The sequence below is a fragment of the Oryx dammah genome, unplaced genomic scaffold (assembly GCF_014754425.2).
Source record: "Oryx dammah isolate SB20612 unplaced genomic scaffold, SCBI_Odam_1.1 HiC_scaffold_24, whole genome shotgun sequence".
Lineage (NCBI taxonomy): Eukaryota > Metazoa > Chordata > Mammalia > Artiodactyla > Bovidae > Oryx > Oryx dammah.
The window spans coordinates 25616533-25632862 of record NW_024070208.1 but is presented as its reverse complement, the minus strand read 5'-3'; the positions used below and the strand labels follow the sequence as shown (position 1 = coordinate 25632862).

The 16330-nt window shown below is 45.2% G+C and overlaps 1 protein-coding gene across 4 annotated transcripts in view; it reads right to left on the bottom strand.

Annotated features, from left to right (window-relative positions):
• DCLK1 (doublecortin like kinase 1) overlaps window positions 1-16330 on the bottom strand; it is a 354151-nt gene that overhangs the window by 52876 nt on the left and 284945 nt on the right. For all 4 annotated transcript variants that reach the window (XM_040267076.1, XM_040267075.1, XM_040267080.1 and 1 more), the window contains 4 exons: window positions 13706-13814; window positions 6668-6725; window positions 5546-5665; window positions 1439-1585 (listed from right to left, as the gene is read on the bottom strand). In XM_040267076.1, coding sequence (XP_040123010.1) covers window positions 1439-1585; window positions 5546-5665; window positions 6668-6725; window positions 13706-13814 — 434 coding nt within the window. The remainder of the gene's footprint in view (window positions 1-1438; window positions 1586-5545; window positions 5666-6667; window positions 6726-13705; window positions 13815-16330) is intronic.

Genomic DNA, 16330 nt, shown 5'->3' with positions numbered 1-16330 from the left:
GCAGAGCGAGGTTGTGGCCTTGATTCCTCCACTTAAAAGAGTGATGATGGCCTTGAATGGGTCTTTCAACTTCTAGGCACCCAGTTTGCTCACCTGTGAAATGGGACAGTAACTGACTTTACCCCACATGGCTGTTGTGAAGATGAAATGAGATACTGAGTGTAAAGTCTTAGCATGGGGTGAGCACAGAGGTGATTTTCCATAGCAGCAGATCTCAGCAGTCATTACTGGGACTGGGAGTTGGGTTGTTCCTCTGCTTTTATTGTATTTTTAAAAAATATTTATTTATCTGGCTGCGCTGGGTCTTTGTGGCATGCGGGATCCAGTTCCCTGACCAGGGGTTGAACCTGGGCCCCTTGCATTGGGAGCTTAGAGTCTTAGCCATTGGACTGTCAGGGAAGTTCCTATTCATCTGCTTTTAAACTTGAAAGTTCACTGAGATCACGTGGGGGAGCTGGTGGCAATGCAGACCTGCACCCTGTCACCAGTCACCAGATTTTGATTTGGTGGGGCTGCAGGGAAGCTCAGAAATTTACATTTTTAACCAGCATCTGGGAGTAATTCTGATCCAGGGCGTCTCTGGACCACCCTTGGAGAAACACTTCTTTAGAAAGAGAATCCTCGTTTCCCAGATTTCCAAAGAGATGGACAAACTAATAGTCAAGTAATACATGACTCTTTGAGTTGGATAATGAAAGTAAAAGAACAGTTAGCATCTGGAGACGGGGAGAAATTGCATATATTTCATTAAAATTCCACCCTGAATAGCCAACAAAATTTATATTACTCCCATATTCACTAGTGACAGCTCCCTGATGCCCAGTCTCTGTCCCCTTAATTCTTTCAATACCGTCCCCTTAACAATGGGATCAAGAGAGCACGGGGGTGGTGGTAAGAATGTCTCTGATCTGTAAAATCAGTCTTCTTCGTCATGATCATTTTTATGCTGAAGGGCTGGCGTCTTGAAAACTCACAATGAAATTTATCCTTTTAGCTTTTAGATCAGATTATTGGGATGTAGATTGGGAGACTAAGTCTAAAAGGCCTTCCATTTTCTTTTTTTTTTTCTCCTCCAAGTAAAAGCTTTCTAACACCAAAGTGCTACTGATAAGTCATGCAAGTGTAAATGCTCCTCGTGACTGTGTTGGCCTGGTCCATGGTCTTAACCACAGCCCTAGATTTCCTGAGTTCTTTTCCTGTCCCCCTGCCTCGGGTTTTTATTTGCTAATAAGTTAAGTGCTCCTAATGGTACATTAACCCTGACAGATCAACTTAAAAGACCAGTTTCCAGCTAGTTACTGAAGGCCAGCTGGAAACTAGCCTTTAAGGGTTTTTTGTTTTGTTCTTTAAGAAAATGAAAAAGAAGGAAAAGAAGTGTTCACATTCACTCATGCATGAGTGCTTGGAGCTCAGGACACCCTGAAGTCGGAACCCTTACCAGCAGATTCTCTGGTTTGATGTCACGGTGGACGATGTTGAGGCTGTGCAGGTATTTGATGGCGCTGGCCAGGTTGTACAGCATCCCACTGGCATCTCGCTCAGTGTATTTGTTAGTGGAGGTGATGGCATCGAAGAGGTCTCCTCCCTGAGAGAGGACAGCAGGAGGAAAAGTGGATTAACAGATGGTCCAGTGGGGCCCAGCCTGGAGAGGCGCCTGATACGCTATGCGCGCCGGGTTTCTGGGTTGCAAGAGCTTTCCCTGTCACTGCCCTCTCAAAGGCCCAGGAAGCCTATGGTGGTTTCTGCCCCCACTGCGAGAGCCAGTGACATTTCCTCCAGAGCTCAAAGGAAGGAGGAGAGGACTCTGCCATTAAACTCCCAGCTGGGGATGGGGAAGCGGAGCTGGGTCTCCAGGGCAGAGCCCTTGGGGCACTGGCTTTCCTGGTGGCATGTGCTACACCAACTGCCAGCAGAAGTTCAGATTCATAATCCCAAGTCTCCTGAAACGAGAAACATCCCACAGATGCACCCTGAACAAAATGTTCTGCGGCCCTGTGAACTTCACACACACACACTTCTCGTCATTCTCTAGTTTAGGTCTCTTGGAGTGGGCGTCACATGTTCTTTTTCAATAATGTGCCTCCTTGTAAGGAACAGAGAAAAGGGCCAGAAACTGTCACCCCAGAGATGAAAGAGAAAGAAAGGGAGGAGGACGGAGACATTTCAAAGAAAGTTTTCTAGGTCCATTACTCATCCGAACTTTTGTTTCCACTGTTCCGGGCTAATTTACTGTTATTTGGTGAAGCGAAGATTTCAGGCTCCGATTTTAGATCCATTTATCTGAAGCCCTTTCAGAGAAGTCGGGTCTGATTTACTGACAATGTGTGCATCCTTTTTGCACACAAGGCCCCAAAGAACCGAGCTCCCCCCGCCAGAGGCTGACTGTGTTCATGTTACCTAAAGGGCTAAGAGATTTAATTTGTTGTTGTTGTTTTTAATAGCAAACACAACCTAGAGCACCTGTAGGCTGACCATTTTCAAATCCCACTCCCTAACCTGGCCCTCTGTGATCCTGTACAATCCCCGCTCGGGGGAAGGGGTATCTTCCACTGACCCTCAGCCTCAGCAGTTCCCGAACTAAGCAGATACATATTTTTTCCAAAACGAACACTGTCTCTCTGAGTTCTGTCTCTCAAAGGCGAGGTTGTGCAGCTTTGCAGGTTGTTCCCGTGCCACCCGGGGAGATGGGGTTTGCACGGCGGTCCACGTGGACAGCACCCCTGACCGTGTGTCGGGCCGTAGGAAGTGACCCTGCCAGACTCCACCATTGTCCTCACTGTCTAAACTCAAGACAGCCTGTAATCTCATTCCTTCTTCTTCGCCTTCCACAAAGCAGTCAACAGATCCTCTTAGTCCTGCTCTAAGACCCGCCTCTGACACAGCTTTGTGGGCCGTCTCAGGCTCTCTATCCAAAGGCCTTGTGTACGATCGTCACCTCCCACACCGCAGGTCAGCGTTTCCTGTCTTTCACTCGTCATGAAGTCAGCGTTCTGTTCCCATGGCTCTCCCCGCTCTGCTCCCAGCCTTCACTCCAACTTGCTTAACCTCATCTCCCTTCTCACCTGGAGCAGCTGCCTTTATGCTCCACTTAGCGTGTGTCTTCCCTGGTCACCCAGACAGACCGAACCCTCTCCCGACTCCGCACTCCAAGCTCATCTGAGAGTCCCCTCCACGCCCTTTGTCATTCTGGCTCCCGCTGATCTCTCAGTGCGGGCCCAAGGGCTGCCCCTGCACAAGGCCCTCCTTTCTCTGGACACAGGCAGTGTGCACACGTTCACTTCTGCAGCTAGAAGTCTAAAGTCCCGTTATTGGTACTTATGGAAGTTCACCCTTAAGAATGGTTTTACTGTTGACCCACTTCACTGTTTTCTGGAACACAGACCTTATTTATACAAAGCCATCAGGCCATCCTGGGCCCCCTGATGGACTCTCAGGGTTTGACAAACTAAAGTCCTCAGAGGGGTGTCATGGGAGCTTTTCAGGTCAAACGTGGGGCTGGTCTTCTCTTCTGAGATGCTTCCAGACCTGGTCACACAGCCATTCTCGGTCAGACTAAATGTAGGGGTACAATACAGTGGTGGAGAAGGGAACAGCGACCCACTCCAGTATTCTTGCCTGGAGAATTCCATGACAGAGGAGCTCACAAAGTCTCAGACACGACTGAGCAGCTCACACACACACACAGAAACACACACACACAGACACACACAGACACACACACACACAGACACACACAAACAGACACACAGACACAGACACAGACACACACACAGACACACACAGACACAGAGACACACACACACACAGAGACACACGACACACACACAGACACACACACACAGAGACACACAGACACACACAGAGACACACAGACACACACACAGACAGACACAGACACACACACACAAACACACATACACACACACAGACACACACACACACACACACACACAGTGGCTCAGTTGAAGAGTCCCAATGCTGAGTTTTGCAGGCACAGTCCAGGCTTGTTAGACTGGTCACCCGGAGAGAATCCACAAAGGCTAAGTGGTACATTGCTACTGTCACCTGACTAAGCATATTACTGACAATCGGATTAAGCTTTCCCACAAACTGTGTTCTGAACTATTAAGCATTTTCCTCTTTTATATCTCATCTTCAAATTTAATTTAGTCTTAGCTCTCCAAAACCCAGCCAATAACAGGGGGTTGCTAATTAGTTTTTAATGGCACCCAGAGGGGTAGCAGGAATGATTTGAAGCTGTTGCTTTAAAAATTAAAGTCATTGTAAAATTACTATTCTTGGTCCTAGATAAAGTATAATTTACAATGTTATAATCACCAAACTTTATTTGGTAATAAAGTGTCAAAATAAAGTGAAAATTTTCTGAATAATGAAACTGACCTTTCTTGGTTGGAATAAGTGATTAACATTTTTATCTCCCTCAATCTCAACCATGACCATAACCTGGTGTTAGTACAAACTAAAAAGGCTTCACCCTCAGAGGAAAAAAGTCTGAACTTGAAGTAGAAAAAAAACAGGCTTTATCTATAAATATAGATTAATCACTAAGTTAAAAGAAGGCCAATAGATCTAAAACAAAGGAAGTATAAAGAATGAAAATTTAAAGTCCCTAGAATGAACATTTTTCTATACAGTAAATGATTGATTAATTAAATGCTTTGTTGGCCTGAAATTTTTACAGAAGGAAACCCCATATTCCAGCTGCCACCAGCTCAGCTGAGTGATTCTAAGTAGAATTCCTGGAACCCTGGGTACTTACTGGCACACCCCAATGGAGAAAATGATCTAATTTACAACTAAAGTAGAAATTACTCATGCCTTTGGTCAGATTAACATAATAGAAAAGCCTTGAGCAAAGTACAGCTTCATGAAAATAAAACATTCAATTTTTAAAAACTCCTAATTAAGAAAATTTCACATATGAAGTAGAGGAAATAGATGGGTTACCTTTCACATAGATTCAACCATCATCAACATCTGGCCATTCCTATGTTATATGATTGAATAGAATAAAAACATAATTTTATGTGGCGGGATGAGATTGTACCCATCACTGAGAGGCAGTATTCACATTATTATTAACAGGGTGCTGTTTTTCTATTACCCTGGAGTCTAAAAGTTCAGAGCTTGTTTTTATGATAATGGATGATACTTTTGGAGTAGTTCCTGGAAAAGTTGGCAGTTTCTGCTGGAGTAACAACAATCATACTGGTATCTAATACTTTGTGTCACAGAAGTTGGTGAAAGGGATTTTTTTACCTTCAGAATAACATTCCTAGCAATATCTCATTTTACACAGGAGGGGCCCAAGGTACAGAGTGGCAGACCCAAGGTCAGGGACTATTTCGGTCCAGGCTGAAACTTGAACTTTGGGGATATAATTCTAGTGTTAAGACTCTTAACCGTTACACCAGTGCACAGCAGTGAGATTGAATACTGCTGAGAGGAAACGAAGGAGAGAGCTCTATCATACAGGAGAGTGAGGTGCCATATATAGGTTTACCTCTTTTACCAAAACACACACCTTTACTAATTCCATGACAAGATACAGCTCAGTTGGCACGTCCATCTCTTCGATCAGAAGAACAATATTGGGGTGCTTCACTCTTCTCAAGATAGACACCTCATTCTGGATCATGTGTTCCTGTTCAAGAGAAAGTTATCTCCATCAAGACACACAGCAAAACAATGAAGGGCTAACTCAAATTAACAAAGCCATACTATTTAAGGGTTTCCCTGGTAAAAAGTCTGTCTGCAATGTGGGATTCCTGGTTCAATCCCTGGGTCAGGGAGATCCCCTGTAGAAGGGCATGGCAACCCACTCCAGTACTCTTGCCTGGAAAATCCCATGGACCAAGGAGCTTGGGTGGGCTACATATAGTCCATGGGGTCACAAAGAGTTGAACACACCTGAGCGATTAACACTTAACATACTATTTAAAGATCAAGGGAGATATATTTTGCTAAAATATAATGTCTATCTTAAATTGTGATATTTGTATAGCCTGCTGCTGCTGCTGCTAAGTCGCTTCAGTCGTGTCTGACTCTGTGTGACCCCATAGACAGCAGCCCACCAGGCTTCTTCGTCCCTGGGATTCTCCAGGCAAGAACACTGGAGTGGGTTGCCATTTCCTTCTCCAATGCATGAAAGTGAAAAGTAAAAGTGAGGTTGCTTAGTCATGTCCAACTCTTAGCGACCCCATGGACTGCAGCCCACCAGGCTCCTCCGTCCATGGGATTTTCCCGGCAAGAGTACTGGAGTGGGGTGCCATGGCCTTCTCCGTCATATAGCCTAGAAGTGGCAAAAGATACTGAAGATCCTTAGAAGATGCTTGTAATTTCAGAGCCTACCATGGTTAACTATAACTGCATATAGAAGGATGAAATGAAACTTAGATCACAAAAGTAAGAGAAGAAGTAAATACAAGAACAAAGAGAGGGAACTGAAATAATATCCCATCATTTCAACTGACTTTGATGCCAGGAGTCTTTATAGGATAAAATTATATCCTAATAAGTATATAACATTCTACTCTACCAAAACACAACTCCTAGGGTGAACTTATGTTTATTTGGGGGCTCATCTTGTGTTTTTTTTCTACCTCCAAAATAATATATTTTCAAAAGAAGAAAACCTTATACATACTTTGCCTCGACACTTGCTTTTCTTGATAATTTTCAGAGCATACTCCCTAGCAGTCGACCTGCAAAGAAAAAGGTTTTGTTTTTTTTTTAATAAATGTAATTTCCGATGTGTTGAATCTTGTTAAGGATTCACTCGTACCCCATTGATCTGGCATCGTGGTGTAAATATTTTGTAAAAAATTCTCTTTTCCATTTTTAAAAGAAATATGTGAATTTTAAGGGGTTGACCCAGTGTTAGGACAAAACAAACGTGATAGCTCAGAAGCGTCACAAGCTGTTAAGGCTGTCGTAATTGTAATAAAGTTACTGCTACTGCTACCCCCGTGGGTAACTCCCGCTTGCAGGTGGCTGTGCCCTGTTCCTCCCTCTAAAGAAGACATGAAATAGGGGTGAGCTTCTGCCCTTCTTCTCCATTTCTCTTGAGGTCATCCACGAAGTGACAGTTTTCTGAATGGTTCTCATGGTCACACTGACAACATTCAAGACTCAGTTCACCCTCTGTAGACTTGGGCTGTGTGCAGCTCTGTGTTCTGGTGGAGAACTCACGAATGAGGTGTTCAAGGAGTATAGCAAGGGATACCATCGTTATCTGAGCATCCTGTGACCTCTTGAACCTTTCAAAAAATATTTATTTGGCTGTGCCGGGTCTTTGCTGTGGCACGAGGGGTCTTCGATCTTCGTTGTGGTATCCAGGTTCTTCAGTTGTAGCTTGGAAACTCTTAAGTTGTGGCATTTGTGATCTAGTTCCCTGACCAGGGATCAAACCCAGGCCCCCTTGCATTTGGAGTGTGGAGTCTTAGCCATAGGCCCTCTCATTCAATAGAAATTAAATGGAGGTGACAACTATAAACAGCTCACGTTCCCAAAGCCACCTGGCAGTGCTAAATTAGAGCTTGAGTTTTTGGGGTCTCTGCTTCTCTTATAGCCCAGCCAACACTGCCCGTCCTCCGTCGTGGGTGTGGGCGGGAGGGCTTAGTCATACTGAACCTTTAAATAGCTTCCTAACTTGTGTGAGCATTTCTAAGGTCCTGTAGTGCCAATAGTGACGGTCCACTGTCAAAGGACACAATGCATTCTTAACAGTCATCAGGAACCACTACTTCACAATCATTTCTACTTCAGATCTAGTTGGGAAACCAAGAGAGTTCAGCTTCTTACCTATAGATAAAGGCCAACTTTAGGGATCCAAATGAATACAATGGGAGTGAAGTTGATTAAGAACAAAATTTCAAAATAGGGTTTTAAAATGTTCACTTTGGAGAATCAAATGGGAATTTCCTAGTCGTATGTTATGGTAAGAGCAAGACAGTGATGTGCCTATAAATTAAGAGAGCAGATAGTAACAATGTGTTTCAAGCATTTTAGAAACCATTCATGTTGTTTGCTTCTCTTTTTAAAATATTTATTGATTTATTTACTTGGCTGTGCCAGGTCTTAGTTGTGGCATGTGGGGTTTTTAGTCGTGGCATCTGGGATCGAACCCAGATGCCTGCATTGGGAGTGTGGCGTCTCAGCCACTGGACCACCAGGGAAATCCTCCTGTAACATTTACTTCCAAAACTCCTTCTCCCACTGCACTTCCAGGACCCTTCACTGTACTAGCTTGCAGAATAAAATAAACATTGACCAAACTGTTATAACTGTATCTAATGAGAAAGTCTAGAGGCTTCCCAGGTGGAGCCGTGGTGAAAAACCTGCCTGCCAATGCAGGAGACTCACATCCCAGAAGGATTGCAGGGACTCTCCAAGCGGCACTTTTTAAGAGGCTTCTGAAGAGTTTCATCTGCAAACATGAAAATATTTAATCAAGAGGAAAAGTAAAAGCTGAAGTGTTTCTGGGTTCTGCATTTCACAGATCACACACAAAATTATAATAAAGCAAATCTGAGACTGGAATATATGAGCAGTTTCCAATCTAGTCTGGGATGTTTCATCTGATTGCAGGGAATCTGGACTCCAGGACTGAAAGCTTTGATAAGAGCCAGCCATACCAGGCAGGGCAAGAGAGGTAGGACGGTGCTTGGGAAGGTGCTGGTTAGAAGAGCAGAAATTTCTTGGCTGTGTCTTCCCCATGGTTACCACCTGATCCTCCATTTCCCTGGAACGAGCAACATTAAAGCTTTACTATACTCAAAACAGAAAGCTGGAGTGGGACCCAGGCAGGCTGACTCCTCCTCTACAGCCAGACACACAAGCAGCAGAATCCCCAGCAAATAAGTGAGCGTGCTGGCTTCCAGGACACCAGGCAACCAGGTTGCATGCTGAGCCTCCAGCTGAGGGGCAAATGCAAGCAAACCTGAGCCGCAGCGGCCCATAGCTTCCTAGGAAGAGGACCTTGTGGGTTGACTACCCAGAATCTTAGAAAATAGGAGTCAACACTCACTCAGATTTACCCACGTTTTGTATCAGACAAAGAGCCCTGTGGAGGAACCACCAAAATTAATACTGCAGGTTTGTTTTTTTTTTCTGGATTCTTTGAGAATAGAACTATAAAATCATAATAAAATCCTTAATTACTAGAAATGCATGTTTATAAGGAAAGAGGATGAATCTGGAATATAGGACTAAAAACAGGTGTTAGGATTAAATGTCCACCATAAGAATAAACATGTCATGGCTTGCTTTCAGTCGGTAAAAGAAAACATTTGGCAAGAAATAAAACCTCAAAGTATCTGTCTTCCTCCATACTCTAAACTGAGGACCGCTGTGCCCGTGTCAGCATCCAGTAAGCAGGAGCGTGGTTCTTTGTCGGCCACACGGGTGATAAGAGACCTGGCCTTTGACCTCAAGGAGTCTACAGTTCGGTGTGTGGAGGAGAGAAGACACCTGGGTTGCTGGGGAACATCTAGGCCGTTCGCGCATACGTTCCTGAAATTACAGCCTTGACCGCTCATGGAATCGTAGAGACCTCAAAGGCCACAGCTAAAGAGACAAGCTTGGGTTTCCTCCTTGTCCCTAGGAGCTCAGTGTGTAAGGTCATGTTCCTATTCAGTCTGACCCCAGGCTAGAGCTCAAACTACTAGGGAAAAATGTCTGAACTTTACAAATTGGAACTAAATCTAGCCTTCCAGGGTTGTACTGATGATGGTTTGGAGAACACTATCTTGTTTAGCGCAATGACTCCGGGCCCCAGGACAGTCTTCTCACCCCTTCCCTCAGCCCTGGAGGGCTGCAGAATGCTAATGAAAAGGGCACTCTGGACCAAAGGGATTTTTGTTGTTTGCTCTGTTTTGATGATTTTTATGAAGATTATGTGGAAGAGGAAACACGGTTTCCCAGGCATTTTTCTGCCACAGCCTTTATTGACTGTCATGGCGATCCTTTGCTTATGGGTGAGGTCCTCAAGCAGAGCGGCGGTGTGACTCTCTGTGCCCCGGAAATGCCCAGCAGAGGCCGGAACTAGCAGGTCCTCCAAACACGTTGGTGGAGCTGGGAGAACTCCAGAGGCTGGTGGTGCTTAGGACATGACAAGGAGACCCTGTCTCCTTGAGGAGTGAATCCACAGCAGCCTTTGTTTACCCAGTAATCAAAGCTAAATCGCAGCCTCCTCTGTGAGCAGAGAACAGAGGCACCCCGGAAGTGTCTTGTCAGACATCTCCGGAGTGGAGCTGTATTTTAAATTTGAACGTGGGCCCTGTGGCTATCAGGGGCCAGAGTATCCTTAGGAAGGAAAGAACACTGTCAGCTGAGAGACACTTAAAATCCTTCCCACTGACTCATCCTCCAAATCCCACTTCAGAAGCAAATGCCTCCAACTATAGGTGTACGGCTCTTCAAACGTCTGAGGACTTTCTAGGTGGACGCACCCATGTTGCTGACACTGCAGTCTCAGCTCATTCTTGTGGGTTTGGGCCTGTCTCACACCATTGCCAGAGCCAATGCTTTCAATGTGTGGTTCTTTGAGTTTATCCTATTAATTCTATTTATGTTTTTGACTGTGCTGGGTCTTCGTTGCTACTCAAAGGCCTTCTCTAGCTGTGGCGGGCAGGGGCTGCCCTTCACTGAGGTGGGCAGCCTTCCCACTGCAGTGGCTCTCTTGTTGCAGAGCACGGGCTTTGGGCGCACGGGCTTCTGTGGCTGTGGCTCGTGGGTTCCACAGCGCTGGCTCAGTAGCTGGGGTGCACGGGCTTAGCCACTCCACGGCATGCGGGATCGTCCCAGACCAGGGATTGAACTGGCGTCCCCTGCACTGCTGGGCAGACCCCTAACCATTGGACCACTGGGGAAGCCCTCAACGTGTAGTTCTTTGCGTCTCCAGGTAGAGCAGGGAGAGAGGGAATCAGAGTGGCTACAATTTTAACCCAGTTGAATCCTATGCTGCCAAAACATGCAAGCAGTCAGGTGGGGAGGAGGGCCAGGAGCCACCCGAGACACCATGCCTGCTCACAACCGCATTACTGGTACCCGTGGCCTGACCGGTAATTAATCCACACAGAGCCAGGAAGCCAGAGACGAAGGGCACCTCATCTCAAGCCCTCTATCCATCCTCGGACCTCTTCTTAGCACATTTCAGCTTTGTGAGTTTTCTTTGAGGCTTCGAAAGGCTCCACAAAACAGCTTCTAAAGTTCGCCAGCACCCTTTAGCACATCCTAAGGGCTCCCGAGGCCACTGGAGACAGTGCTACAGGGAGACAAGTGGAAACCGAAATGGGCCTGGCAGGCCCCAGGATGGGATGTGTTGACACAGAATCAGGGGAGGGGTGCGATGCCACCACACCCACCGTTGCAGGAAACCCTCCCCTGTGACAGATCACTATCAGCAGGAGGGGTCGACCTGGTCTCATTCATCCACATCCGTCCTTCCAAATACGGCAGAATGTCCCCACACAAGCAGTGTGTGCCGCTCAAAACATTCTTAGCTCCCTTTTATTTTCCTGGACCTCTGGAAAGTATTAAAAGATCATCCCAGGATACTTCTGAGGAGAGGGGGCAGCTGCCATATGTTCTGGTTCAGCGGGAGTTGAAGACTAACACTTCGGGGAGCAACCTGGTGCTTAGACTCTGAAGGTGCGTACGAGAAGACCCGAGATGCGAACTCCTGCAAGACGGACGCAATCTAAACCAGAAAGAAAGAAATTAATCCGGGATGAAGAAATGAGAAGTTTCTATCTGGGAAGACCAGGGCCATGGGACTAAGATGCCATTGTGATCTGAGGACGGGCATACGCCAGACTCAACAGATGACGCCCCTGGCAGGGAACCAGGCCCCCGCGGGGGAAGAGCACCGCGATGCTGGACTCGGGATTTTCTGCTGCAGCACATTGCATTTAAAGGGGTTGCCTTTCCTATCAGTAAAAGCACCAATAAAAAACCAAATTATACACACACACACTTCCACCCATTACTTTGAGAATGGCTTTCCCGATGTCACTTCTGTCTCCTTCATACAGGGACAAGTGTGACGTGTGGGACTTTGGCCCTGGTTGGAGGCGGGGGGCAGTGGAGCAGAGTGGTCCGGTGGCGTGGGGTTTGGAGCTGAACTAGCGTCCATGCCTTGCCAAATAGAAATACTTAACTATCTGAACGCTTACTGACAGGCATTTAGATTCTTCAGGCATTCTTTATATAAAATGGAAACAGTTTCAACCCCATGGTATTATTATGATAGGTCAATAAAACATCCTAAGGTAAGGGCCTTGTATGTTTCTGTTCAGTCAACAGTGGTTGCTCCTGTTTGGGGAGGCGTGAGGCCCAGAAAAGTAATGGAGCACTTTCTATGTTCGTCAGTCACGCAGCAAACTGTCCAGCTTTGCGGTGGGAGTGGGACGGAGAGGAGGAGGGGGAAGAGGGCCTGGGAGGGTCAGCTAAGGCGTTTCTCAAGCTGCCCGTCAGTCATGCCTCTCCGCACCAAGGAGTGGCTGCTCAAGGCGGGTGCCACCACGTCTGCAGGAATGGCTTGGCCCAGCTGGTATGCTGGGAGGAGCACAGTGTGAGAGCCACTGCTCCAGGGGAGCCTAACAGGGGCTCCATTGCCTTAGCCGGGCAGAGGGTGAAGAGAAGCAATTCAGTGGACACTGGCCAAACTCAGGACCCTCGTGTCTGAGGCCCAGGCAGACATCCAGCTCAAAGGTGACTTGAATCTTTGTTTCTAAGTCAAAGGCCTTGCAGAAAAATAAGTTCCGGGTTCTGCAGGTTAGAACTTTTAGTCTGAGGCATCTGCTTCCAATGGAGGCAGAGCTTAGAGCCTTTGTGTTGAGAACTCGGGCAGGCAGGCCGAAAAGAACATTGGGGAAGATGTTCACCCCAGCCGGCCCCTGGAAGCCAGCGGACACGCTCCCTTAAGGAGAGGGGCACGTGCCTCTGGGTCTCCAATACCCTGCTCACCAGCCCTGAGAAGAAGCTGCTGGCCGATCGGGTCCTCCTGAAGTAAGGAATTCCAAATCTAACGCTGGGCTCAGGGTTTGAGGCGGCCTTAATCTGGACTATAACTATTACTTGTCACTTCTCCAACTAGTAGCCCCTGCTACTGTCCTTGATTAGGTACTGAGATCCTAGGGATAAACCTTTCACTCTAAGCCCTCCCCTTTGGCCCACAAGAGCACCTGGCTCACTCATTTTAAAACATTTTAATGTATTAAATGCTATTTTTTGTGGGGATCAGTACAGTTGCATTGTGAAGCTTTTCGAAGTTCTTATATTTAATTGTATGACATATACATGTGAGAAATATATCAATACACCAAAGAATGTTCTGACATTTACAAAATGTCTCCCCAAAATGTAGAAAAAACTATTAAGCTTTTTTTAAAAAAAAAAAAAAACACAAAAGGACTTACCTGAAAGAGCTGGCAACATTTTGCTGAGTACATTAAAAAGAAAAATCAAAGCTCTTAATTTATAGATTGTCCCCAGAAATCACTACATTTTTCAAGTCTGTTGTTAGATGAGCTGTTCTTTCTTTTACATTTTTTTTTAACATCTGGAGTTGAGACATTAACCTATTCCATATGTGCCTCAGACCGCAAATAAAGACACAATCTCGGAAAACATAACCCCAAGTGTTTCCTTTAAAGCTCAATGCAAATGATATCTTTCTCACCTTTCTACACATTCCTTGACAACAGCAAAATTTCCATCTCCTATTGTCCTTCCGACTTTATATCGTTCTGTTATTGTGGCTGGAATCTGGAAGCCTTCCTCTGACACTTCTGAAAGAATCATTAGTATGTTTTTATTGGTAGAAAAGGGAACACAGATGTAGTGCACAGGAGACGTTTAGAAGTATCATCTAATAGACTGGCACTGATTCAGAATCAATATGTCATTTTCTGGACAGGCAGGCCAGTCTCCCACTCCTAGCCCCTTGCTGACGTTGTCTAATCAACTGTTTCTACTAAAACAAATGATCAACTAAAAGAAAATGTAAAATCTATGGGATCCATTCCCACCTATGTAAGACCAGCTAATGTTTCTGCTGAAGCGGGTTGTCTGAGGAGGAAGTTTTGCTTTTCATTTCATGCCAATTTGATCAATAGCATTTATGAATACCCATGGTGTTCAGAGACATGACATTCCTAGGTAGGGGGGAAAATGCAGTTTGTAAGGGACTCTGGACCGCTTGACACCGTACAAGCATGAAAAATGCCTGCTGTTTGGACACTTAGCTTTACTACATCCTGAAATAGAGATCTCCGTAAAATTCCTTATGTTAGAACTAAGCACTGATCAGCGCCCCTCCCCAGTATCAATGAGCAGATTTTGGACAAATGTTCTCACCAGCAACCTGCGTAGCAGATGTTGAGTTAAAATTGCAGTATCTATTATGTCTGCGAACAGAACAGTTTTGTAGTTTCAATTATGTTAGTGCCACTAACACAACGCATTTTCCCCCTTAAAATGCATTTTGAAATATTTTACAAATGCCTAATAATGCTTTAAATATCTAAGGTCATAAAACTAAATAAGCCACACTTAGGTCACATAAATATAGTGGATAACCTTTAACATCTTAGGGGTATAAAAAGCCTTTTATAGCCGGGCTCTAAAATTTACATGCTTTAAAGTTATAAATCCTGGCTTCTCCCTCAGGCAACCTGAATACAAAATGCGGTAGAAGCCTAGTGCGCTTTCTAAATGTGCTCCTTTTCTGACCTTTAATCACAAACTGAGACTAAACATTTCTTCTCAAAATAAAATTAAAACCTTAGGTGGCAAAAGGGCTTTCTGGGCGATTTTCATATTCTCATTGAGTCTAGTCTGCAGGGCTGGAGAACGGTCAATAGGAGCTCACAACCGGCAGGCATCTTCTATAGGACCTTTAACTAGTGTTTTTGCGATCATCTCCACCCTGCACCCCTCTGGATGCTAGAGTGGATGGGATTTCTGGAAAGCATTGTACAAATGTAGGACATTTGCTGCTACTGCTTTTGTTCTTGGCATTTTGCAACCTCTTCACCTCTTTAAAGGTGACATTTCACTCTTAACCCACTAGAAGCCATCTCAGAGGTCTCTGAAGAAAGCGAGAGCTGGAGCCTTTCCCCTACTCTCTGCTCCATCTCACCCCAAAGAAGCTGTCATTTTGCCTCCGTCTGAAAGATGCAGCCTAGGGATTTTTGTCTGGCCTACAGTTATTACAGGAGATGGTTGGAGAAGTTTCAAAGCCACTGTAAAGCACCCGAATTTACAAAACATCTCTCGGATGACACAGTCTTAAGGCTCTTTCCTGCATGGATAATAAAAGTAACCATCCTGATCTGTTGGAGGCAAGTCCGGTTTCAGATGGGAAATGGAAGGAGATGCTTCTGTTTCCATGAAGGGACATCCATCTGGAGCACATGGCTTGGTTTTTTTCCCCCTGACTATATAAAAATATATCTTTTAGGCCTCTGATTAAGAAGACTTAGCCACGGGCTTAGTCAAGGACCATTTTGTTTCATTAAGTAAATAAAACACATTGGAACAAAAGAAGATTTCTGGATGGCTGAATTTCATCCTTCTGGAAATACCAAGAAAGTCTGATATTGCATGGTAGTCAGGAAATAATCCTTGGGTCAGTCATGTATCGCATGTAACATAATGAAGTGTTTTCCCCAAGTGGGACTTTATTGGAAAATTAAATCCTATCCCTTCAAACAAATAAGGGGTACTGGTTCTCTAACAGTGGCTTGATTGTATCAGTTTTATACCTGAGTTCCTAAATACTTTCCCATAATTGATTTCAATAACCTCCAGGGAGGAAACAAGCATGTATTAGGGTACAATTGCCATTTCATAGAAGAAAAACTAAGATGCAGAGGGCAGGAAAGGCTCATCCAAAACAATTCAGGAGTTAGCAGGAAACACCCATTCCATAACCCGAGTCACATGACCACTTGCTAAAGTGAATTTGCTGGAGGTCCAAAGAATATTTTTGCCATTTGCCATCAATTCAGTCTTTTTGTAAAGCCAGATGTTCGCATTTTGACTTTACTGAAGTCTGAGTGCCTCTGCAGGGCTATCTCAGTCAAAGAGTAAACATGTCTCTCTTGTTATAGAAGTGCACTGAATTTGGAAAACAAAGGCAACAGTTAGCTCCTTTTATTTGCAAGGAGGGCAAGAGCTGGCCTTCTAAGAATGCTTACGCCTTTGGAGGGTGGGAAAGGTCTCCACATTTGGCTGACTCCCTCTTCCCAGCCCCAGAGAGCAGATACCACCCCTGGTGAGAGCCACGTTAGGTCTTACCCCC